The following is a 27,179-nucleotide window of genomic DNA, read 5'->3' as shown; positions in this document are numbered from 1 at the left end:
CACCCTTCCTTTTTACAATTTCCTCTTCCAAGCAATAACATCCAAGGCACAGAAAAGAGTATTTTATTATCCTATGGTTCTATCCCATCAACTCCTCTCTCTCTCTCTCTCTCTCTCTCTCTCTCTCTCTCTCTCTCCCTCTCTCTATCTATCTATCTACCCCCCCCTCTCTCTCTACCCCCCTCCCCACAGAGGATTCTCACTTTGCATAATAATTCAATTCAATTAATTTTATTTCAAAAAGGTACTAAAGGGCAACAAAATAAAGCGGGACAAATTGCGGTCTTAAAAAGTGCAAAATTTGAAGAAAAAAAAATCCAATTCTGTTATTAAAAAAAGAAAAAAAGAAAGTCATTGATAGGGAGATTACTAACACAACGTTTGATTATGATGAAAAATGTGCCCTGACATTGGATATTGTTTACATTTTGTATACATTAATTAATTGAAGTTATTAAATGTACAAAAGTTGACATGTCAAACAAATGTCGATTATTTATTATATTATGTATTTGTACTACGGTGTATAGGGCACGTCGGTTTGCTACATAGAATTTGAAACAACGATATGTACTGACCATTGTCAAATTTACAATGATTGTTGGTCATTTAACTTTGAAAAATGTTACCGTTGTATTAAAGTTACAAAGAGTATAAAAGGTCTTATTGAAAGGCATATCAATAGCAAGTCTTAAACGAGACGATGGGATACAGTTGTTCTGTATGTGTTGTGTATTTTAATTTTTTTAGCCTATATTTTTGCTCAACCCCCTTTTGCCCATTTGGCATTTTTACAAAAACTATCCGACAGGTGACCCCGGGTCATCGAAATTAGCCACTCCCACGCCTCGTTCTGAAAAAAGTCCGCGAAATTAAAGGGGAGGCAAGAGAAAATCAGCTGATCGTTAAAATAGTAACAGAAAAGTGGAGGTGCTCGGCAATGAATGCAAGAAAGACATTTAAAACGCCGTAAAAATGTTTAAAAATCACTTAATGTTATAATTACCATCCATAACAACCTGTCAAATTCACATATGTAAGATGTCAAGCCAAAATTAATAATAAAATAATAAATAACACGATTGACCGGTGGTCCGTTGACTACACATGCATACGAGTACCAGAAATATTTTGTAAACAATGTAACACAATATAATGTGTAAGTTTCAAAGCAAATGCAACCACAAATAACATCAAAGAACAATGTGGGACTACTGTTTTAATTTCATAAAACCAAACGTATATTTTCTGCCCCCGATATTGAACGTGTAGTTAGTATGTATCGTACAAACAACATTCGTTTAGACAGGTAGTCGGGATTCTAGCGCCAGTTTTATTTGGGCAACCATGATTGGGATTTCACTCAATGCACTTATTATTATTAATTATTATTATTATTATTATTATTATTATTATTATTATTATTATTATTATTATTATCATAATAATAATAATAATAATAATAATAATAATAATAATAATAATAATAATAATAATAATAATAATAATAATAATAACAATAATAATAACAATAATAATAATAATAATAATAATAATAATAATAATAATAATAATAATAATAATAATAATAATAATAATAATAATAATAATAATAATAAGCAGTTGAAAGGATATAGTCTTTGGTGTATAAGTGCATATGTACAATATTTCTTATAATAAATGCTTCAAAACAAAACAAAACTAAAAAAAATAAATAAAGAATAAATGAATAAAAATATCTATTTGGGCATTTACTTACATTAATAGTCTTGAAAATCACAATCACAATCCATGAAAATTAAATATCCCAAAATCCGAAGAAGACATGAATTTAATCCAAAATCCAACACAGGAATGTATTTTAATAGGAGACAGATATCCTATTAAAACCATAGCATTACTTGCAAACAACAATACCCCACTCTGTGTTTAACGGGCTTGTGGCCGTCACATTGTAAATTGTGGCCGCATTAGGGTAATCGGTGTCCTAAAGACTGACATACTGACATACAATCAATGAGAACTATAAAGAATCCATTCTAGAATTCAACTACAAACTGAAAAGCATGATAAATATCACTCTCTCAAATAATTTCCTTTGCTCAGGTTCACTCACACTCTCCTTTATTGCAAAACATTGATAAGTGAGATAAAGTTTGTATTTCAATTATAAACTTAATCACATAACCTAAATGATGGAGAATAAAAACAGCTAATTATAAAAATAATTCACAGATCAAATTATCTATTTGAACTCCGCATATTTAGCTTAATTACTCATTGACCATATATTTTTTTAAATGGCATTGTTTCATTTAAACAAGACCATGACGCTTATGCCTGGACCGGGTATTCACAAATTCTGCTTTTGTGTTCCACTTTTCGAATCGAATATATCTCTATCTTATCCGTTTATTTGCAAATTTTCTGCACTTTATAAATAAGACCATAACGCTTATGTCTGGACCGGTTGTTCGCAAATTCTGCCTTTGTGTTCCACTGTTCGATTAGAATTAATCTCTATTTTTTCCGTTTATTTGCAAAGTTTCTGCACTTTATAAATAAGACCATAGCGCTTATGTCTGGACCGGGCATTCGCAAATTCTGCTTTTGTGTTCCACTTTTCGAATCGAATTAATATCTAGTCTATCCGTTTATTTGCAAAGTTTCTGCATTTTATTAATAAGACCATAACGCTTATGTCTGGACCGGGCATTCGCAAATTCTGCTTTTGTGTTCCACTTTTCGAATCGAATTAATCTCTATTTTATCCGTCTATTTGCAAAGATTCTGTACTTTATAAATAGGACTATGACGCTTATGTCTGGACTGGGTATTCGCAAATTTTCCTTTTGTGTTCCACTTTTCGAATCGAAATAACATCTAGTCTATCCGTTTATTTGCAAAGTTTCTGCACTTTATAAATAAGACCATAACGCTTATGTCTGGACCGGGCATTCGCAGATTCTGCTTTTGTGTTCCACTTTTCGAATCGAATGAATCTCTATCTTATCCGTTTATTTGCAAAGTTTCTGCACTTTATAAATAAGACCATAGCGCTTATGTCTGGACCGGGCATTCGCAAATTCTGCTTTTGTGTTCCACTTTTCGAATCGAATTAATCTCTATTTTATCCGTCTATTTGCAAAGATTCTGTACTTTATAAATAGGACTATGACGCTTATGTCTGGACTGGGTATTCGCAAATTTTCCTTTTGTGTTCCACTTTTCGAATCGAAATAACATCTAGTCTATCCGTTTATTTGCAAAGTTTCTGCACTTTATAAATAAGACCATAACGCTTATGTCTGGACCGGGCATTCGCAAATTCTGCTTTTGTGTTCCACTTTTCGAATCGAATGAATCTCTATCTTATCCGTTTATTTGCAAAGTTTCTGCACTTTATAAATAAGACCATAACGCTTATGTCTGGACCGGGCATTCGCAAATTCTGCTTTTGTGTTCCACTTTTCGAATCGAATGAATCTCTATCTTGTCCGTTTATTTTCAAAGTTTCTAGATTTTATAAATAAGACCATAACACTTATGTCTGGACCGGGCATTCGCAAATTCTGCTTTTGTGTTCCACTTTTCGAATCGAATTAATCTCTATTTTATCCGTTTATTTGCAAAGATTCTGCACTTTATAAATAAGACCATGACGCTTATGTCTGGACCGGGTATTCGCAAATTCTCCTTTTTGTTTTCACTTTTCGAATCGAATTAATATCTAGTCTATAGGTTTATTTGCAAAGTTTCTGCATTTTATAAATAATAATAATTGTTCAAAATTTTACCTTACACCCGATATTACAAGTACAAGTGAGCCAGGTGAAGAAGATTGTCAAACAGTGTGACAGATGAAATAAGAAGAGAGAGAGAGAGAGAGAGAGAGAGAGAGAGAGAGAGAGAGAGAGAGAGAGAGAGAGAGAGAGAGAGAGAGAGAGAGAGAGAGAGAGAGAGAGAGAGAGAGAGAGAGGCAAGAGAGAGAGAGAGAGGGTAAGAGAGAGAGAGATATTCGTTTTTTGTTCAAAATCTCTCTCTCTCTCTATCTCTCATTGCACAAGGTTGTGCTATTTACTACTATTTATCAAGAACAGCCAAGCTGGCAACCCAGTCTCTGTATAAACTAAGCAAGATGGCAACAGGGACCTCGCTCCTTATCCAATGCCGAAGCTTTAGTTTGAGTCAAACGGTTTTGTTAAAAAAACCCACCCAAAATAAGTTCGTGTCGTAAGTGATGGAAGTTGAAGTCGGCTTATTATAAAATCGTTTTTATGGTCTGTTTGGATTACCCTTTTTAAATAGAAAAAGTGAATATATCATAAACTTGAAGAATAGGCAAGCTAAATGAAATTTAAATTGACTGATTAAATGAGTACGCGAGGCTGAGTTGCGAACGACTACTGTGTTCCGACATTCCGATCCCAGTGTCATTCATGTTCACCGTACCGTGTTACTGTCTACACACTACACTGCATTGTTAGTGACTGGTCATGTCTTTTTTGTTTGTATGTTTTACGCAAGCTTAATAAAAATTAAATTGACTGATTAAATGAATACGTGAGGCAGAGTTGCGAACGACTCATGGGTTCCGACATTCCGATCCCAGTGTCAGTCATGTTCACCGTACTGTGTTACTGTCTACACACTACACGGCATTGTTAGTGACTGGTCATGCCTGTTTTGTTTGTATGTTTCTTTTAATATGGGTCAATTTACAAAGAATAATAATAGAAATGTTCAAAACAAAAACTAGATTCACTAAACCGTGAGCGAGAATGATGGTGGAGGTAATGGCAACCATGTGGGTTTGTTATTGTTTCCTACCTCCGTCAACCCGCGCATCCGGTTGCGCACCCACGCTGATTCTGACCAATAGACATAACAGTCACAGCCACAGTACACGCAGTCATGCAGTTCTCACATGAATTACTAAAAAAATGTTAACTTTAGAGAAGTTAAAGTCTGGCTGAGATAAACATTTTTGTACAGACTGCTATCTCATTTTTTTCAAAATGCATTTAGCAAAGAAATGTGCCAATGCGTCTTTTAAGACGATCCGTTTATTTGCTTGGAATTCGAACAATTCAGAATGGATTGTTGTTGCTTCACATTCACTTTCACAGATTTCTCAATTTCACACTCATTCTCAAAGCGGATGCCTTATCAAGTACTGTCAACCTCGTCAAAATCAACGAAATGGAGTTTGTTTTTTCAAACGTAAGGAAGGTTGTAATTAGCATATGTAAATATTTTTCATGATTAAAAAGTTCCGATAATAATAGTAATAATAGCCTAGAACTAGAAATTAATCCAAATAAACGAAAGAATCAGCTTTTTAAAAAAACAACAAAAAAACCCCAAAACAAACAGGAGCGAAGATAGCAGCTTTTCTTGTCAAGCGCTACACATCCTTCAAAAAGGTAGGAATTGTTCTCTTCCTTTCATTTTAGCTACCTATACCTGGATACCTCTGTATAGAGCTTTTAGACTTGTTGTAGTCTCCTTCGCTCCTCATCTATTAATGATTGGACCAATTTTTATAATTGAACTCGTTTCCTAGGGTGTTGCTTATCTCCAACTCTGCTTTGAATTTATTCAAATTTTTTTGCTGATACTGTGGTTTCTTGTAGTTTATTCCAGTTATTTACAATTCTAGATGAAAAAAAGTTCCTTCTTTCATTTGTTTTAAAACGTTCTTTTTTCAGTTTCTTGCTGTTTCCTCGTGTCTGAATGTTCTTGTTTGGTTTAAGGAATCCTGCCTCTACCCTGTCTATTCCCTTTACTATTTTATATTTTTGGATCATATCTCCCCTTCTTCTCCTGTAATCTAAGGTCGGGAGATTTAATTCTTTCAATCTCTCACAGTATGTTTTGTCTTTCAGGTGTGTGATAAGTTTTGTTGCTCTCCTTTGCACTCTTTCCAAACAGTCTTTGTCTCCCTCAAACTTCGGATACCATATGCAGTTAGCATATTCCAGCTTTGATCTAACCATAGTCTTGTAGATGGTAGTCATGTGTTTTGTTTTCAGATTCTTGAAATTTCTTTTCACTATTCCGAGTGTTTTACTAGCCTTAGATTGAACATCTTTAATTTGCTTCTTGAAGTTTAGCTTCCTATCAATAAATACTCCTAGGTCTTTTTCCCCATTGGATTTCTGCAGGGGTTTTTCTTTTACAACTAACTCAGACTTGGGACCAGAAATGTGTGTACTCTCTCAAATAATATTATGGATTTTTTTTTGGGGTACCTACCATATAAAATAAGGACCTGCTTATTGTATTGGCTGTCATTATTTACAGACACCTGTCTGGGAATAACCAATTTTCGTTATTCCCAGACAGGTGTTGTCAGAAAGGTTTTATGCAAAATGCCAAACTAGGCGTGAAAAATACCAAATATTCTGAAAAAAAATGCCAGTGGTTATTTGTGTCCCAAATCAGTCAATATAATTGATTTTTAACACAAGATGAAAGTAATTAGTGATAAATGTCAAATCCAGCTTAAAAAAAAAAAAAAAAAAAAAAAAAAAAAACAAATGGATCAATGAAATTTCTTTTGCCATTTTGAACTGAAAACGTCAAACTGGCAATTCACTTTTTTTTTTTTTTCAACCAGCAAGAAAGTTGTTTATCATCAAATCTGTTCATAGTCCACCAACCATTAAAATTTTCACTGTTAACATTTATCATTTGCAACGCTCTGTATAAAAAGAAGACGGAATTAAAAAAAAAAAGAAAAGTGGCGGAACCATGATTCGAACCCACATCGTCGAATCTGACATGCCTCTCAAGGCAGACGACTTAACCATTCGGCCATGACCCCGGCATAAAGGTCGATGCATATTGTGCATGTAACGACTGATTTATTGTTGGTTAATTTTACGTTTGTATTGATATTTTATTAACTTTACTTATTTCTATTTGCAGTTCGAAACAGTCCATATTCTGGAGTGTGGATAATTGTCTGAAAGAGCGGAATTTAAAAAAAGTGTCTGGGAATAACGAAAATTGGTTATTCCCAGACACCTGTCTGGGGATAACAAATTTTCGTTATTGGCAGACCCTGTCTGGGAATAATCACAGCGTATTGTATTATAAATGAGTTGGAGAAAGTGACATGTCTAGTCAATTGACGTATCAGTGTCATATCTGTGTTGTGTTCCATATTTTTGTCCTGTTGGTCTATTTCCGCGTTTTCAAAAAAGTTCCGACAATTTTTTCACCAACCATTTACAGGCCTGCACTACTGCTACTACTATTACCGCTAGATACTACTACTACTATACAACAACAACTACTAGTTCTACTACTACTACTTCTCCTACTACTACTACTACTACTACTACTACTACTAATACTACAACCACTACTATTAATACTATTTCTTCTATTACTTCAACTATTACATTTCTATTATGTCTTTTATCTTCCATTATTTTCTAGAAAGTTTCCATCTGACCTGCCCTTATCATTTCTATCACACCCTAGAGACTCTCTACTCACAAACCCATGCCACTCTAACGCCTCATTCACACTCCAACTACCTCCGAGTATAGACGATATAATTTATGCTCCATTTCATTTTATTTGTTTTCAACAATTATTTGTTTTTTATTGTGCTGACAAAGAGTTTGTACCCAAAACGTCCATTGTCTGGACTGTTTCCATCCGAAGCCTCTCTATTATCACTCTTTCGTTGGAATGATTTGTAACAATTTAGCATGAACAGATTCATCTAGTTTTACAAGTAAACAATAATTTGGTGACCTTTTCAGATACAAATACAGATGTGCGGCTATGTGGTCTAGTGGTATGACACTCGCTTTCGGATTGGAAAGTCCTGGGTTCGAGCCTCACTCGGCGCAAAGTGCAGTCCTTGGAGAAGGCTCTTAACTCACATTCTCTCACAGTACTCAGGTGTAAAATGAGTACCTGGCCGTTAACAGCGTTGTCTCTGTCCGAAAAAAAATTGTAACATCGCCTAACAGGCGTCTTGTCCCGTCCTAAATGTTAAATGTTGTTGTTGGCCAGGGGCCCCTTGTAAAGTGCTTTGAGCACATTTAGTGGATATTGCGCTATATAAAAGCTCAATTATTTTCTTTTTCAGATACAAATAACATAGACTTATTTGGACTACTGTAATAATTGCTTTCAATCCTGAATTTTTTTTCATTCTACAGGACTGAAAAATAAGCCACTACTTTTTTCATGCCAACCATTAGTGCCTCCACTTTCCTCTGGATTTAGTGCTGTTGCCAAAAAGCCAGAGTCTGTAACAATCAATGAAAATGCTTGTCCTCAAGGAGTTCAAGGAGATATAAGCGGTGACTGCAATTTTAACTTATGGCTAGAAAATTGTCAGAGGTAATTTGTATTGATATATAATTGTGTGAAAGTATTTTTCTTGACATGAAAATTTAAATCTTTTTTTTCATTATTTGCAGAAATTGTAGAGCTGGCTATTAAATTCCATCTCCCCCAAAAGTTTGATAGCCTCATCTGGTGTCTCTCATTCATTTTTATTCAGTCTTGCACTTGCAGCCACATTTCAAATGCAAAATTTGCCGCACTCTACAGTGCAATAGAAAATTATAGATTGTTTCAAAATTTAAAAAAATAAAAATAAATTAGGGTGCTTAATAAGGAAATAAATTAATTTCAATCTTGCTCTATAATTTTGTTTTGCTAGGCTCTAACTTGGGATTTTTCTGCAGAAAGGAAAAAACCCAAAAATATGTTACTGTGAGTCATTAAAAAAAAAATTTAATCATCTTCCTATTGTGTAAATGTTAGTACTGATTTTTTTTTTTTTTGGTAGTAAACCTGTGTAGAGTCTGGATGTGGCATTGAAGTCTTGGATTTTATTTTGTGTGACTATGTGGTCTTGTGGTATGAGGTATGACACTCGCCTTCCATCTGGAAGGTCCAGGGTTCGAGTCCCACTCTGAGTGGCACATTCTGGAGCTCTTTACTCACTTTCTCTCACTGCACTCGAGTGTAAAACTAGTACTGGCCGTTAATAGGGTTGTGTCTGTTGGGGAAAAAAATTGTTTTATGTTGCTGTTGACTAGGGACCCCTTGTAACATACTTTGGGGATGTTAAAAAAAACAAACAGCTGTTATGGCAATCCTCTGCAAAGTGTTTGAATTTTTTAACAAACATAGACCATAAATATGAAACATTACAGCATCTAGAAGAAGAAAGGGATTTTGATGCTTATTATAATTATAACTCCACTTCTTTTAGATATGGTTTGGAGAATTGTGACCAACAACTTCAGGGTATACAGACTGGAAGAAAGACTATGGCAGAGGTAATGGCAGAGCAGGATAAACTCATTGCTGACATTGCTGCTGAATACAGGAGACAGAACGTTGAAAGACGACGCCAAGCATCTTTTCAAGGGGTCCAGCAAGATATTGAAGTAACCAGGTTACCTGATATTAACACCCCTTGTCCACAGGGAGTCCAAGGTAAGGTTAGAGTAACCATCCTTTTTTTTCCTGCTCATGTATTTCTGCAGTGCATGGAGAAAAATTGAGCCAGAGGATTTGCTAATTTGCACTTGATTTTGGGATATTAAGTCTTTTTGCTTTATTTCAAATAATATCATTAGCATTGTAAAATGGGATAACTTTGAACACTTATCAGTCATGAGCTCTGTCCAGTCTAGGAAAATTGATCAGGCCGCCCAATAAACTTTGTGGAGAAGGGGAAGAAGAATTAGAAAGAAGAATTTAAATGGCATTGTCGCAAAATGAAAATTTTGGCAATCGGTTCTTTTATGATATCTCCAATTTCAATATGGTGTTCAAAGTTTCCTGGAAAATGGGGAAACTTTGAACACTTTCAATAAACAAATTATAAAAATTGGACAAAACTGGACATTTTAACTGGGATTTTATTATTAAAAATAAACAAAGGTTACAAGTTAATGTATTCCAAGTCCACATAAGATGTTCATGGCATGTGCTGCACTCGACTCAATCCTAAAATCATGTATAAAACAATGGATTATATTTATATAGCCCTTATCTGTGTTATACACCACTTGGCAATTTGAAAAAAAAACATCATGAGATATGCAACCTGTTTGAATACTTAAGACAAAGGTTTTAAGCTGTTGATTGACATTGACCATGTGTTCAAAGTTACCCCATTCTGTCAATAATCTTTACAGCTATGGACATAAAAGTTTATCAATACTAAATTTTGAATTGATATTTCTATTCTTTTAAATGATTTTCATAAACCATATCAATAGCCATAGTTGACATTATTTATTTATAAAATTTCACTTACCTATTACGGTATGGACTTTGCTTCATACCTAGAGGGTGTTGAGTTTGACTCCCTCTCGCACTGTGTGGCCTTGAGCAAGTCACCTAGCTCACTTTGCAGTGCCGGACTAGGACCTTGTAAATGGATAAAGGGAATTTTAAAAGAAAACCAAACACCATTATTTCTAATTGTTATTTTTCACAGGAGAAGATTGTGCACGGTTCAAGCTTTGGTTGGAAAATTGTCGTAGATTTCAATTCGGAAATTGTGAAGAGCATCTTGACAGCTACAAGAAGGGGCGCATCACATTGGCACAGGTAAAGTTTTCTAATGATGACTGGTTACTGAGTGTTTTCAGTGATTTCTAGGGCTACAGAAAAATGCAGTCTTCAGGGATGCCCTTTTTCACGTTTAAAAAAATGAAAGCACTGGTTGTTGAAAGGTAACAGCTAAGGGGAGGCTAGATGAATATGTATCCTTTTTTATGATTTAAGTGAGTGGTCAAGTTTTGAGAAAGGTGCTTGTTATAAGGAATATATTCATTCTCAAACAGAATAAATGAAATAAACTGGTAATTAGAAACCATTGAACATGTTCAAATAGTTTGTAGCTATTAAGCATTCAATTAGTATAGTTGAAGCTGGTAATATAAATGCCACTTTACTGGAACAGCCGCTTGATGGGTACAATCTGCAATGATGCCAAAACTCTGGTTTCACCGAGGAAAAATCCGGTCTGGAGAAAAAAATATTCCGGCTTACGGGCAACTTCTGTAAAATTCCGGTGAGGTCATTGTGGTGGGTTTGTGTGTTATTTTTGTGGGTTCGTGTCCAACCAATAATTCAGTGGTCTGGATTCGAACTAGTATGCGCGCTATGGCTCTCGTTACCAGCTGCGCCACTCAATCTATACCACAAACAGCTCAGGTTTAATCTAGGGGTGATTAAGAATTGCCTTAGGTTCCCTTATAACTTAATTGTATTAATAACAAGTGAGTCAAGACAATAGTAACGCCCAATACAATAATAACAGTTCTTTACATAAAGTTTAATTAGATTGTTACAGGAAAAGATAGAGAAAATAAGTGTTTAGTTATAATATCAGGAAGAATGGCTCTAATTGAGTGGATCTAATTTATTATCTATTTATCTATTGATTTATTTATTTATGATTGATTGATATATTTTTAATCATTTGTGTCCGTGGAAAATACATTTGAAAATGGTATAAGCCTGTTTGGCTTATCTTTATCCAGCCGGCTTGCTTGATTGAGGCAAATGTATCAGCTAGTTGGCTCCTGCTTACAGGGTTTTCTGGACTTCACAACAGTGTGTTGTAGTTATGGGCTGACAGGAAGGTTCTGGTGTCGGCGGTGACTGACATCAGGGATTGGGCACGGACTGGGTGATAGCCATGGATTGGTGTTAGCCAAAGACCTTCAATTAAGAGTTTAAACAAAAAGGTCTTAGAGCCAGTCTAGTTTGTCTTTCGCCACCGGGTCGTCCTTGAGCGACACATCATAATAGCTTTTATTTGCCGACCAAGGCAAGGAGAAGCAATAACTCCATGATAATGGTTAGTTATTGTATTTGTATCAGACATCAACTGAAAGTTGAACTATCTTACATGATGAGAATTTAACAGGAATGTGTCCCTTATATTTTATAATTTATATATTTTTATTAATTATAATTGTGATTATTATGATGTGTGGCCGGGGATAGGCGGTAGAGTACAGACATTAAGCAATATACATATTGAATATAAATTAAATAATAGCATAGATCATAAACAAATGTTAACTATAGTATAATATACATATAGATATAGTTTGTACATGTATTTCAACTTACGAACGTTCATAGAATAGAGCACAATTAAAATATACACAAATTATGTAATGGTAGATTAAGCATTGAATTCACAGTAATATCTCGTTCCACTTTGAATGTTAACCAACAATTAATTTTACCTTCAACCGAGAGAAGTTAAACTTTTACAAGTTTGAAATTGGAGGGATAGTTCTTCTTTCTTGGGATTCTTAGCGTGTGTGTGATTCAATTCAGAGATGAATTTGGTTTTGTAAAGTAAAGAAGGTATGCCAAGGAATTATGGGAATATCCAATCTGAAAAAATGTTCCTATTTGGTTAAGAACTATAGCGGGAAGAGATAACGTTAAGTGCAATTTTAGCTACTCTGAACGAGAAGAGAACCTCAGGGCATATGCACGTTGGAGTCTTGTTTGGAAAGGGTAATTAGCAGGAGATATGCATACAATGGACAGGTGAATAAGCCCCAAGCGGAAAGTGAGTGGTAAGACAGCGTTCCATTATACAATGGGTTGGGAGATTGTATATTTACATTAGCTTGACTGTAGAATAAATCTGTCCATCTTTTGAGTATTTTAACTTGAGGTGCTTATTTCTCATGGCAGATATATGTTGTCCACTAAATTTGAAGTGGTTTTGAATGAGACGCTGACGAATGATAAAGAAATCATGCAGTGAAAGAAAATCGTTCGTCACAGTCATATTGCTCCAAGGGTACCTCTACCACCACATCATCATCACTGCCAATACTATTACAACCACCACTACCACCACATCATACTACATCATCATCACTACCACTACTACTACTACTACAACCATCACTACCACTATTACTACAACCACCATCACCACATCATCACTACCACTGCTACAACTACAACAAACACCACCACCACATCATCACTACCACCACTACTACTTCAACCATCAAACCATCATCATCACTACCACTACTATGCCACCACCACATCATCATCATCACTACTACTACAATGCCACTACTACTTCTTCATCACCACCACTACCACCACAACCACCACTACTAAATCAACCCTATCACTACTACTACAACCGCCAAAACAACAACATTATCACTACTAATACTATAACAGCTACCACCACCACCACCACCACATCATCATCACTACAAACACTACTACAACAACAACTACCACCACATCGTCATAACTAACACGACTACTACAACCACCACCACCACAGCATCATCACTACAATTACTACTCTACTACGGCCACTACCACATCATCACTACCATCACTACATCCACCATCTCCCATCATCTCTACCACTACTACTACAACAACCACCACCACCACATCATCACTGCCACCACTACTACTACAACCACCACACCATCATCATGACTACCATTACTACTACAACCACCACCACCACATCATCATCACTACCACTACAACTACAACCGCCACTACTACATCATTATCACTACCACTACTACTACAACCACCACCACCACATCATCACTATCACTGCTACTACTACACCCACCACCACCACCACATCATCACTACCACCACTACTACTCAACCATCACACCATCACACCACACTCCGCCACCACCACATCATCATCATCACTACCACTACTACAACCACCACCACATCATCATTACTACAACCACCACCACCACTGCATCACTGCTACCACCACTACTACTACAACCACCAGCACCACATCATCACTACCACTACTACTACAAGAACCACCACCATCACTGCCACTACTACTACAACCACCACCACATCATCATCACTACCACTACTACAACAACCACCACCACCACATCATCATTACTACAACCACCACCACCACCACCACTGCATCACTGCTACCGCCACTACTACTACAACCACCAGCACCACATCACTACCACTACTACTACAAGAACCACCACCATCACATCATCACTACCACTACTACTACAACCACCACCACATCATCACTATCACTACTACTACAACCACCACCACCACCGATACTAATACAACCACCACCCATGTGTCATTATCACTACCACCACTACTACAACCACAACCATTAGGTTTTGGAGCTTTACTTCATTTGAAATAAAGGGACGTGGGGATGGTATTTGATATTGTGTTTTCTTATCGTCTAGTTCTAATCGGCTATCAATTGGATTCAGTAGTCTGATGTCACGCAGCCTGGCAACGGCGGCCATCTTGGTTCTAAACAAAGAAAATCATTACTTTTTATTCTTCATGCTGGCTAGAACGTTTCATTCCCTTTTCATATGCCTTTTGATCAGAATGTGTAAAAGTCAAAACATGATCAAATTTATGTGTTTTTTTTCCTCTGGAAACCTATTTATGCTCGCCGGAGAAATATTTCATACGGGCGTCCGCCATTGTTCCGATAGTTTAGAGCCAGTGTTACTAAGTTACCAAGCGTCATTAGGAAGGAAGTGACGTTACGACTATTGAATCCTATTTAGAATTATAGGATATATAAACACAATTCCAAATACCATCTGAATTCTCTTTTCATGTTTGCGGAATTCCTCTTTTGGAATTAAAATTCCTCTGAATGGTGTCTGAAATTCCTGTGAGCCAAATTTTAAGTTGGCGTCTCTGCAATCTGTCTGTGACAAAATTTTTTCTATGGTTTATCGGAATCAGTTAATTGAAATGATTTCAGATCTTCAGCAATCATTGTAATAGTTATAATTTTTATCTTTTTATCAGATGAACAAATAGGTATGTTAATTAACAATTGCACCAAACCTGTCACCATTCATTTCCTTTTACATGGTGATATGTAGCCTCTACCCATACGAATGTCTTGGAAAACACCAAATAATTAATTAGACTGTGGGTAATGATGCAATGATTTATTTGCTTCAAATGAGACATGCCATGTTGATTAAAATTTTAAATTGCGTAATGTGTCATTTTATAGAATGGAACAAGATTTGTGCATCTTCTATTCATTTGGCCTGTTTTCGGGAAAGGGTGTTGACAGTTCATTATAAATGTCTGGTCATAAGACATGCTCATGCATTATCTTTGTACACACATAATATTATATGTTGTGAAAACTGGAGATTGACAGACCTGGGTATAGTCTTGATTAGGTTGGTCAACTTTGCGAATGGCATTATCAGAATCAGCCAGTCAGAATGGTGCTGTTCCAATGAAGTGACATGCACTGTATTTCTGTTTATTATTTCATTACAAATGTTTATTTATTTTCTTGATTTTAAAAGTTCACCTCTTTTATTTTTAGCTGTTTGAGCAACAAGATATAGCTATTAGGGAAGCTGCTTCGACTGTTTCACAAAACTCCACACAGACAACCTCTGAGTCTGTCAAAAACTCAGAGCAGCAGGTCTCTTCCAAGCCCCTTACCTCTGCTCAAAAACTCAGAAGTGCTGTTGCTGTATACGGTAGCACCGTGATGGTGTTTCACATTTCCATCTCTCTCATGTCTCTGGGATTCTTCTATACACTGGTTTCAAGGTTAGTGTAACAATAAATAAATATCCTTGAAAATTTTCTTTTCTGTTTCTATTTTTGCTTTTTTTTTTTTTTCAATACAGTGGAAGAAGGATTCAACGAGGTCTTTGGAACAGCCTCTGACCTTGTTAAATGCGAGTTTGGTCTGACAATAAGAGATAACTAAGGAATGACAATGAAAAAGTTTATTTTAGTTACCTCCCTTCAGACGCACTTGACAGAAATGCAAATCCCATTTTTTTTATTGTATGCTCTTTCACTCAAATTATCAGCTGAGTAAGTCTCTCTTTCTTTCTTTCTCTCTCTCTCTCTCTCTCTCTCTCTCTCTCTCTCTCTCTCTCTCTCTCTCTCTCTCTCTCTCTTTTCTCTCTCTTTTCCGCTCTCTCATCTTTTTCTCTCTTCTCTTCTCTCATTCATACACACGCTCACACAGATGATGCACTACAAACAGCACCTGCCTAGTTGTAATCAGCAGCTGTAATTATTATGTGATTATGATGTGTCTTTCCATGACAAGCCACGTGAATAACACCATACAATCTATGTACATAAAAATGAAAAAAATAAGCAAAATTCGTGATTTAATACCGAAGCATATAGCAGAACTTTTAATTAATTCCTTTGTTTTATCTAAATTGGACTATTGTAACTACCTTTGGGCGAATTTAGCTAAAGACAAAATGAGCAAACTTCAGGTTGCTCAAAATAACGCAGCCAGACTCATTGTACGCAGTAACAAAAAATACCTGTCAGCAACTCTCCTTCTCCATGAGTTACATTGGCTTCCTGTGGAAAAAAGAGTTGCCTATAAGATTTGTACTGTTGTCTACAAATCCTTGAGCACCAACAATCCCTCCTATATTAAAGACCTTCTAAACATATATGTCCCCAATAGAAACTTGAGATCAAGCAATGACCACTCAATCCTTGTCAAACCTAAACCATTGCGTAAAATAGGTGAACAATCTTTTCAATTTTAGGCCCCCCATTTTTGAAGCTCTCTCCCATCACACGTGAGATGCTCGGATTCGTTGACATCGTTCAAATCTCGCTTAAAGTTTTATCTTTTTACGCAGTGCTGATGGTTTTCCTCGGATCCGCGGAAATCCGCGATTTTGGAGTCTAGAGGAATTTCCTCCTTTTTAAAATTACATTTTCTCGAAACAATGTGCTAGCAATGAGAGAGTTGATGTGTGGTGGAACACACAGGTGCAGTTTCCAGAAGTTAGCTTAAGTATCAACGATAGTCTATCATCTCAATTGCTCTAAAAGTGGGGTTTAGTGCAGTAGAAATGGGGCTTAAAGGCAATTGTTCAACATTTTCCTACTTTTTTCACTTTTTGTCACCATCAGCACTGTCATAATGTTGCAATACTATTGTCATATCTTGTTGTTGTTAAATTGAATTCGTATCACGTTTCCAACAAACTTGTCTTACTGTAATATGTTTTGTTTTATATCACTGTAAAGCGCTTAGAGCCTGTGACAACGGGGTAAAGCGCTATATAAATGCCATTTATTATTATTATTATTATTTAGGTGAGCAAAACAAACAATGGTTGTAGCATTTCTCTGCCCGAAATGACCTTGTTGAAAAAGACTTAACGAGCTGAGATGCTCGTTTAATCCTAAGAAATGGGGATTCCATTAATCCTATGTTGCATCTGACTTCTTGTTGAGTCTGGTGTCTACTGTACAATAATGTGCAAGGATTGATGACAAAATCGAATTAAGATAAAGGTGCACTTTTCAAACTCACCCACGTCATCGTCATCATCATCACAATACCATCACACCACCTCGACCATGTCATCATCATCATTATCAGCATTTTATCATGATACATCAAAATGGCTGGCTTGAGACTGCCCATACTGCAAAGCTAGTAAGATGGCCCTTGTGTATACTCATGATATTGATTTGTTTCTTTCATTGTTCTGTTCTAAAAATAACCCTCCCGCCCCCCTCCCACGCTCTTCCTCTCTCTTTCCTTCTCTCTCTCTCTCTCCTCCCCCCTCTCTCTCTTTCTCTCCTCCCCTCCCTCTCTCTCCTCTCTTTCTCTCTCTCTCCCTCCCTCCCTATCTCTCTTCCCTCCCTGGATTTTCTTCATAATATTTTTAATGTTTTATTCCTTTTTTGATATTTTCCTGGACACAGTGGTATTGATGTGATTGGTATCATGAGCCGACTGGGAATTGGAGAGACAATTCTACAAAGCAAGTTGGCGACAGGGACTGGAACTTTTGTTGTAGCATATGCTGTCCACAAGGTGTTTGCACCAGCACGCATAGCCACAACCCTGGCTGCGACTCCCCTCATTGTAAGATATCTTCGGCGAATTGGATTTCTGAAGACACCCCCGCCAAAGAAGTGACAAATGGTTGTAGAATAGGTGCTTAGTTATTTTTCTTATTACTTTATGGAGTTTATTGATTATAAAGCCATCAAGAGTACTTTTGCCTGTGATGGGTTTTTTTTTTGCTTTTATTTTTTATTGACAATAAAGTTCTTATGCTTTTATTTAATATATATTGACAATAAAGCTCGTATGTTTTTATTTTTTATTGACAATAAATTTTAAGATATTCATATTTTTTTGGGTTTTTTTTTTTTCCTTTGTGTGAGATTTTGTAAACACTGTTAAGAGCTGTTAGATGGGAAGGCGCTATATAAAATTTATAAAAAGTAGTTCTTATGTTGTTTTCTGTATTGTTAAATGGACAGTGAAAACTGCTAGTTACCTAATGGATAGGATTTTAGTCTATCGCAAAGAATTATCTGCCAGATCATCTAGGCGTCTAGGTACCCAATCACTGATTAGTGGACAAGGCCTTCAGAAAAAACAAAACAAACGAACTGAACTGCAAACACCACACAGAATTGATACCTTATGGGATGCATGACCAAGTTATGTAGGCCCTACTCTTTAAAATACAAATTTAGAGATTTAAAAATTCTGCTCTGGAGTCCCAAATTCTGGGTTATGGGCAGCTTCTATCAAATTCCAATGAGGTATTACTGGTCCAACGAAAGAATCCACCATCTCATGTTGTGACAACCATCACAGCATCGTCATCATCACTAAACTACCACAACCACCACCACCACCACACCATTATCGTCATCATCACTACCATCACCACATCATCATCCTGTCACCACTACTGCAACTACCACCACATCATCATCGCTATCATCACTACTACCACACCACCAAATTATCGTCACTACCGCCACCTCTGCAAGCACCATATCATCATCACTATCACTATCACCACTACTACAACCACCACCACCACCACATCTCCATCATCACTACCTCTATTGCTACAACCACTACCACCTCATCCTCATTGTCATGGTCTGATGAGCGCTCAAGAGCAACTTGACTACATTTATAAAATAAAGATGGGATAAATAAGGTCCCCAGATTTTACAAGAACCAATGACGAGTTGTTTAAGATGATATGAATAGAAAGATGATATTTAATTAAATGAGTATTCTTATAAATGAATGGTGATCACAGTTACAAATGAGAATTTGATGATATTACGTAACTTGTGAGATCTTGCTGAGATGATGATAGTGTTATTTGGACTTGTAAGGTTCCACTTCCATTCAGAGTACTTGCAATTCTTGCTTGTCAGGACCCGGGATTGTTAGAATCTTGACCGGAATGTGGTTTGCAAAAGTGACCAAGGAAAGCTTTATTTGAAATAACGAAACTTTGGGATTGTATTTGGCATATAATATAGTTCTATTCAGTTATCTATTTAGTACTGTGCAATATGTAAACACAATGCCAAATACATTGATTCTCAGTTCCCTTTTCTTGTGCGCGGAAAATTCCTCTTTCGGCATTGAAATTCCTCCGAGTGATGTCTGAAAGTCCTGTGAACCAATTTTAAAGTTGGCGTCTCTGAATACTACTACTTTTTTAAATTGAGATTTTATATAGCGCAGTATCCACTAAACATGCTCAAACAGGGCTGAGAATCTTCCGCCTAAAGGCAGATTTCCGCCTAAATGTTAGTTTATCTCCGCCCATCCCCATCACAATTCCTCCTTTTTCAATTTTTTTTTTGGATAAATAAAACAGTGATTTTGAGAATTTCTCAAATTTGTCGTGTCAAACGTTTTCCTCAAAACCACAGAATCACCATTATGTCTTATGTCATATTTTGACACCTGTGCTCAGGGTGACGGTCCCGTTTTTATGACGTCGGGCCAGACAGAATGGCACCAGATGTCACAATTGACACAGACGACCAGTGGTGTTATTTGATTAGCTAGTTGATGGTTGACGGGGAGGGGGAGGGACAAATGGGTCTGGATTTTTTTTCTCTGTTATAGTTACCTATTGCTTTTTAAATCTCTCTCTAACTCTCTAACTCTCTCTCTCTCTCTCTCTCTCTCTCTCTCTCTCTCTCTCTCTCTCTCTCTCTCTCTCTCTCTCTCTCTCTCTCTCTCTTTCTCTCTCTCTCTCTCTTTTTTTTTTCCTCTTTCCCTTTGTATTTTTTTTCTATTTCTCTTTTCTCCTTTTAAAAAAAATATAGAATTCATAAGATCAATACTTAAATGTTATTTTTACACTTTGCTTGTGTTTGATCGATAGACGGGAGATATTTTCCTCCTTTTTGACAAATTGCTATTATCATCACTGAATAAAAAGCACTCACCAAAACCACTGCATCATCATCCCTACCACAACTACTACTACAAATAACACCACATCATTATTCCTACCACAACTACTACAACCACCACCACATCATCAACCCTACTACCACTACTACAACCACTACCACATCATCCCTATCACCACTACTACTACAACCACCATCACATCATCATCCCTACCACCACTACCACATCATCCCTACCACCACACTCCTATTACAACCGCCACCACACCATCATTCCTAGCACCACTACGAGTACAACAAATATCACCACATCATCCCTACCACCACTACTACTACCACCACACCATCATTCCTAATACAACCACCACCACATCATCAACCCTACTACCACTACTACAACCATCACCACATCATCATCCCTACCACCACTACTACTACAACCACCACTGCACAATCATCCATACGACCACTACTACTACAATCACTACCACATCATCCCTACCACCACTACTACTACAACCTTCACCACACAATCATCCATACGACCACTACTACTACTATCACTACCACATCATCCCTACCACCGCTACTACTACAACCACCACCACACAATCATCCATACGACCACTACTACTACTATCACTACCACATCATCCCTACCACCGCTACTACTACAACCACCACCACACAATCATCCATACGACCACTACTACTACAATCACTACCACATCATCCCTACCACCGCTACTACTACAACCACCACCACACAATCATCCATACGACCACTACTACTACAATCACTACCACATCATCCCTACCACCGCTACTACTACAACCACCACACAATCATCCATACGACCACTACTACTACAATCACTACCACATCATCCCTACCACCACTACTATTACAACCACTACTGCACAATCATCCCTACCACCACTACTACTACAACCACCACCACACAATCATCCATACGACCACTACTACTACAATCACTACCACATCATACCTACCACCGCTACTACTACTACAACCACCACACAATCATCCATACGACCACTACTACTACAATCACTACCACATCATCCCTACCACCTGGGTGGGGATCCTGACCTCCCATAGCGGGCAGGGAGGTACACACTGTGTCTTCTATCCCCTTATATCTGTTTTCCAACATGCTTTCTGTCTTTGTCTTGGAATGAGATTACTTAGTTTTTTTCCTGGCCCTGGTCGGAGTCCTGGCTGGGAGGGAAACAGTCAAATGCATAGTTATTGTTTTGGGAGATGATATTTTTTTCCTTGTAAATCATCTCTCTGTTATGTATTAGTATATTTGTTATTTTTTAATGTATAATGTAAGCATTTGAGTGTGTTCCTCTTTGTTGGATTTTGTTCTTGTGTCCGGATGAGACTTATAGGTGATCTCAAACTAAGTACTTTGGTGGTATGCTCTTGGAATCTACATCTGATCCCTATTTGTTCCCAGTTCCCCTATGTCTTACTTTCTCTTGGATGCTTCAATTGTAATTCTAGAACTTTTTACTATCCCATTTTCTTCCTTTTTACTGGCGCTGATATAACCTAAATGTGTTGCAAGCGCCGTAAAACCCTTAAAAACAAACACACATCCCTACCACCACTACTACTACAACCACCACCACACAATCATCCATACGACCACTACTACTACAACCACTACCACAATCATCCCTACCACCGCTACTACTACAACCACCACCACACAATCATCCATACGACCACTACTACTACAACCACTACCACATCATCCCTACCACCACTACTACTACAACCACCACCACACAATCATCCATACGACCACTACTACTACAATCACTACCACATCATCCCTACCACCACTACTACTACAACCACCACCACGCAATCATCCATACGACCACTACTACTACAACCACTACTGCACAATCATCCCTACCACCGCTACTACTACAACCACCACCACACAATCATCCATACGACCACTACTACTACAATCACTACCACAATCATCCCTACCACCGCTACTACTACAACCACCACCACACAATCATCCATACGACCACTACTACTACAATCACTACCACATCATCCCTACCACCACTACTACTACAACCACCACCACACAATCATCCATACGACCACTACTACTACAATCACTACCACATCATCCCTACCACCACTACTACTACAACCACAACTGCACAATCATCCATACGACCACTACTACTACTATCACTACCACATCATCCCTACCACCACTACTACAACAACCACCACCACAACAACCCTACTACAACCACCAAACGTAATTACGCTTTCAACTTTTGAAATTCCCGGAGTCTGTCAGAAATTGCTGACATGGTCCATGACCATGCCAAATTTCATGCTTCTCACGTGCATAATTTACTCACACTGAGCATGCTCATCTGGAATTTGAGATTTTCCGATTTGGGGTCCAAATGGTTCAAAGAGAAAAATACTAGAAAATACGATTTCCTGATTTTGGGTCCGTTTGGCCCCCATGACTTTATAGAGAAAAATACTCAAGATTTCAACAGAGGAATGCTATTTCTTTCATTTCATTCCACAATTTTCTATAATAATAATAATAATAATAATAATAATAATAATAATAGTAATAATAATATCAATAATAATTATTATGATGATAATAATAAATATAATAATAATAATAATAATAATAATAATAATAATTATTATTATTATTATTATTATTATTATGATAATAATAATAATAAAAATAGTAATAATAGTAATAATAATAATAATAATAAACATAATAGATAATTTTTATTATTGTTATTATCATAATTTTTTTTCCTTATTAGTTTAAATAAACTTTTCACGCTCGTAGTGAACAAATGATAATGATCTGTGTTGAGTGTGGTCTTTGTGTATGGTAGTCTTCAGTGTGATCATCATGTTGCCTGGTGTTATCATGTTATGCGAAGACATTCATTTTTATCTATCCCCTTTATTTTTTGCAACTTTTGGTGCAACTTCCTTGATTTTCTGGTGCAACTTTGCGCACTTTTCAGTGCAACTTTCTGACAGGACAGTTTGTTATGGGATTGACAACTGTGCATTGTGACCTATGGGTTTGGTGAGAGCTTATTGTCTCTCGTCATGGCTAATCTTTTTGATTCTTACAAATATTGAGAACAAAAGAGTGAAAGTTAATCCAAACAGAATAAGATGTGGGTTTGAATCAAAACGGATTTTGTCGGCCAAAAACTTTACAGGGCTGCCAAATTCATATGGTTTTTGTTTCAATCAGCTTACTCAGTCTGAGGTGGACTAAGAACAATGTTTACAACAACTGGTTTGATTGTACCATATTCATATACAGTGCTGAGCGGATATATTGACAACGGTTACATCGACATCAAAGTCCCGTTTATTTTCGCTATATAACAGTAAATATTAATCGCCTATATCGACAAAAATTTATATCTACATACGAACCATCGATACCGGCAATAATGTGTCTAAAAAAATAATTTAAAAGGTCAAGATATCCTGCAGTGAAGTAAAGCACAACAATCAATGAAAGTGCAGAGATCCCACTGTGATGTAAAATAACAAAAACCAAGATTATTGTCCAATAACATCCTATGAATCATCATTGATCAGAATCGTGATGTCAGCGGTCAAGCCTAATCCCGGGCCATCCATCATATCTTGGTACTGATATCAATATTTTTGGCCTTCAATAAATAGCCTAACGAGAAATACTCCCACACCACCCACTACGAGCGAGACTGACTATCTGTCTTCACAAGCTGCCCGGCTAATCCCGGTCTGGAACCGAGGCTGAGTGTCGGTAAATGAGAAAGACCTTTTAGCCCCCCAACCCCTTTCCCCAAATAAAATAAATACAACCTAAAAGTAAATTTTAAAACAAACAAAACTACGTAACAATTTCTCAAAAATGCAGAGCTGATGCTCAGCTTATAAGTCTCGATTTTTATGGGCCACAATTACTGGTACGCCTCGATACCACTCGACAATGGTAAATTTTTAGGAGATGCCATTGCCGATGTGGAGTCGGACGAGGATAAGACTCCTTTAGGACCAGTTTCCAGGCATGCCACTACAGACCCTCCACTGTTTTTCACAGCAACTTCATGAGAGCGCTTCCTTATTTGAGGTCCTTGCCAGTGCTCAGAAAGGGTCCATAAAATTATTCTTGGCCTTCAGAGACGGACCAAAATATTAGTCTATTATTAAAGTCATATAATGAAGTGAACCGTCATAAATTTCAAAATGAGCCCTTTTAAAGGCCACCAAACCACCAAAATTGACTTCCTTTGTTATTTTCTCATTTCTTTCCCTTACATTTTTAGAATGATATGTCGACATCATGCTTATTTCGACATTTTATCGCAGTCCTGACGATGTCGATATATATCCGTTCTCGACTGTATGTGTAAAATGTTGCAAAAGTGGACAGGAAAGTCAACTTCGGTTAATTGCAACATTTTCGCTGATCCCAAGGTGTTGTGATTATCCTGAGTGGACTGTAATAGTAATAGGAAGTTTGTGGGCGTTTGTTCTACCATATCTGAATTGACTTGTTTCTCTCATCGTATTCTGAAACGGGAGCAAAGCTTACAGTGGGTTTTTCTCCCCCTTGTCAGTAGCTAAAAGGTGGATTTCCTTTTATTTTCCATTTTTTTTTTATTTTGGTAAAGATTTTTGATGGTGCTGTCTCTTTGCTGTGGCCATAATTTATTGTTTTTGTTTTTGAGGGTTTTACGGCGCTTGCAACACATTTAGGTCATATCAGCGCCAGTAAAAAGGAAGAAAATGGGACAGTAAAAGTTCTAGAGTTACAATTAAAGTACCCAAGAAAAGGTAAGACAAAGGGGAATTGGTTCAAATAGGAAACAGATGTAGATTCCAAGAGCACACCATCAAAGTTCTTAGTTTGAAATCACCTGGAAGTCTCACCCAGACAGAAGCACAGGTCTCGACTAAGAGGAACACACTCAAATGTCTACAAATCATATATAATACGTAAACAAAACATAAAATAGTACTGATAACAGAGAGATGATTTACAAGGACAAGAAATATCATCTCCCAAAACTATAACTAAACATTTGACTGTTTCCCTCTCAGCCAAGGATCTGGACAAACCTAGTAGTAATCCCATTCCAAGACAAAGACAGAGAGCAATTGGAAAACAGATTATATTGGGGGATAGAAGACACAGCAAGTACCTCCCTGCCCACTATGGGAGTGGCCATAATTTAGTTAAGACAAACTCCCTCAAGGCTCGTTGATGCTGAGAGAAAAACACATGCATTGATGCCTGCTAACTGCTATGTACTTTAAGTCCAACTTCTAAGGATGTTTCAAGGCTGGCCCCATATATGTAGGCTACTACGACTACCAATAGGTTGGAGCCTATTCGTACTTCAACTAAAAGTAGATTTTGCGTAATCACTATAAATAGAATATTTTATACTGAAGGAGGAATTTTGGAAGGAGATAGGTGAACAAATAGAAATGTTTGACAAATCAGAAAGTTCTCATTGGTGCTTACTTGAATGGGCACGTTGGAGAAAGCAAGATCGGAGAGGAGAGATGGTTGGGAAGGTATGGATATGGCAGTAGAAAAAAAGAAGGCGAAGATAGTGTAAGATTTGCAACAAGGATGGATCTGGCAATACTAAATACATATTTTAGTATGAGTACAGAGTGACATATTCAAGTGGTGTGAGAAAGACACAAGTGGATTACCTGTTGACTGGAGGAGAAATTTGAAGGAAGTATCAGATTGTGGCAGTTTGCCGGGTGAGAGTAGTGGCAGCGCAGCATAATATTGTTTTTGCGAAAGTGGCATTTGGAAAGAGGAAGATAAAAGAGAAATGAAGTGAGGGAAAAACACGATGGCTGAAACTAAAAGAGGAAGAGCAAAGAAATATTTGTTACAAGGGTTAAAGGAAGACTAGGAATTGATTTCCCAAAGAAATGGAAAATAACTGCCGATACAATCCGTGAAGTGACCAAAGAAGTGCTAGGGGTGAGCTCAGGAAGAGGAACAGAAACGTGGTGGTGGAATGATGACGTTCAAGAAGCAATAATAAAAAAGGGAAGCAAAGAAGAACATGGAGACAAACAGGGATGCTATAAAAAGATGAATTTAAACGGGCAAAGAGAGAAGCAAAAAGAGCCGTTGCAACAGCAAAGTCTGAGGCATTCAAAGATATATGTATGAGCATTTAGAAAGTAAAGAAGGGCAGAAAAATATTTTCAGAATACTGAAACAGAGGGACAAGAATAGGAGAGATAAACAACATATTAAGATGATCAAAGATGAGAATAGAAGAGTATTCGGCAACGATGAAGAGATTTGAGCACAAAAATAAACAAAAAACATACTGCCATGGGAGACTACTCAGACCTAGTCCTAATAGTATGTTGATTGCACATGCGCATTGGAATTTGAGTCTGAAATGTCGCAACCATAAGAGACAGCTGTTTTAAGGGTTTTACGCTGCTTGCAACATATTTAGGTTATATCAGCGCCAATAAAAAGGAGAAAATAGGAAAGCAAAATAATTTTAGATTTATATTTGAAAGCACAAGAAAAAGTAAGACAAAGGGGAATAGTTCGAACGGAGAGCACATGTAGATTCCTAGAGCACGCTATCAATGTGCATAGTTTTGAGATCACCTAAAAGTTTTGTCCAGCCACAAGCACAAGATCCCACTAAAAGGAACGCACTCAAATGCTTACATTATACATTAAAAACAACAAATATTCCAATACATAACAGAAATATGATTTACAAGGAAAAAAAATATAATCTCCCTAAACTTTAGCAATACATTTGACTGTCTCCCT

At 37.0% G+C, this 27,179-nt stretch overlaps 2 protein-coding genes across 2 annotated transcripts in view; one reads left to right on the top strand and one right to left on the bottom strand.

Moving 5' to 3' along the window:
* Positions 1-1,778, bottom strand: part of LOC144977160 (putative aminopeptidase NPEPL1) — a 48,153-nt gene extending 46,375 nt beyond the window's left edge. The window contains exon 1 of the mRNA XM_078922034.1: positions 1,760-1,778. The gene's annotated coding sequence lies outside the window, so the exon portion shown is untranslated. The remainder of the gene's footprint in view (positions 1-1,759) is intronic.
* A 3,102-nt stretch (positions 1,779-4,880) lies between these two features.
* On the top strand, positions 4,881-18,488 carry LOC144977158 (uncharacterized). The gene is made up of 6 exons (XM_078922030.1): positions 4,881-5,223; positions 8,187-8,370; positions 9,254-9,480; positions 10,493-10,605; positions 15,407-15,639; positions 17,794-18,488. The coding sequence occupies exons 1-6, from the start codon at positions 5,019-5,021 to the stop codon at positions 18,008-18,010; spliced, it is 1,179 nt and encodes a 392-aa protein (XP_078778156.1). The 5' UTR covers positions 4,881-5,018; the 3' UTR covers positions 18,011-18,488.
* The last annotated feature ends 8,691 nt before the right edge of the window (positions 18,489-27,179 follow it).

The sequence above is a fragment of the Berghia stephanieae genome, chromosome 7 (assembly GCF_034508935.2).
Source record: "Berghia stephanieae isolate SIO BIC M18660-M18661 chromosome 7, UCSD_Bste_1.3, whole genome shotgun sequence".
In the NCBI taxonomy this organism is placed as follows: Eukaryota; Metazoa; Mollusca; class Gastropoda; order Nudibranchia; family Aeolidiidae; genus Berghia; species Berghia stephanieae.
The sequence above is the reverse complement of the archived record's forward strand: the minus strand, read 5'-3'. Positions and strand labels throughout refer to the sequence as shown.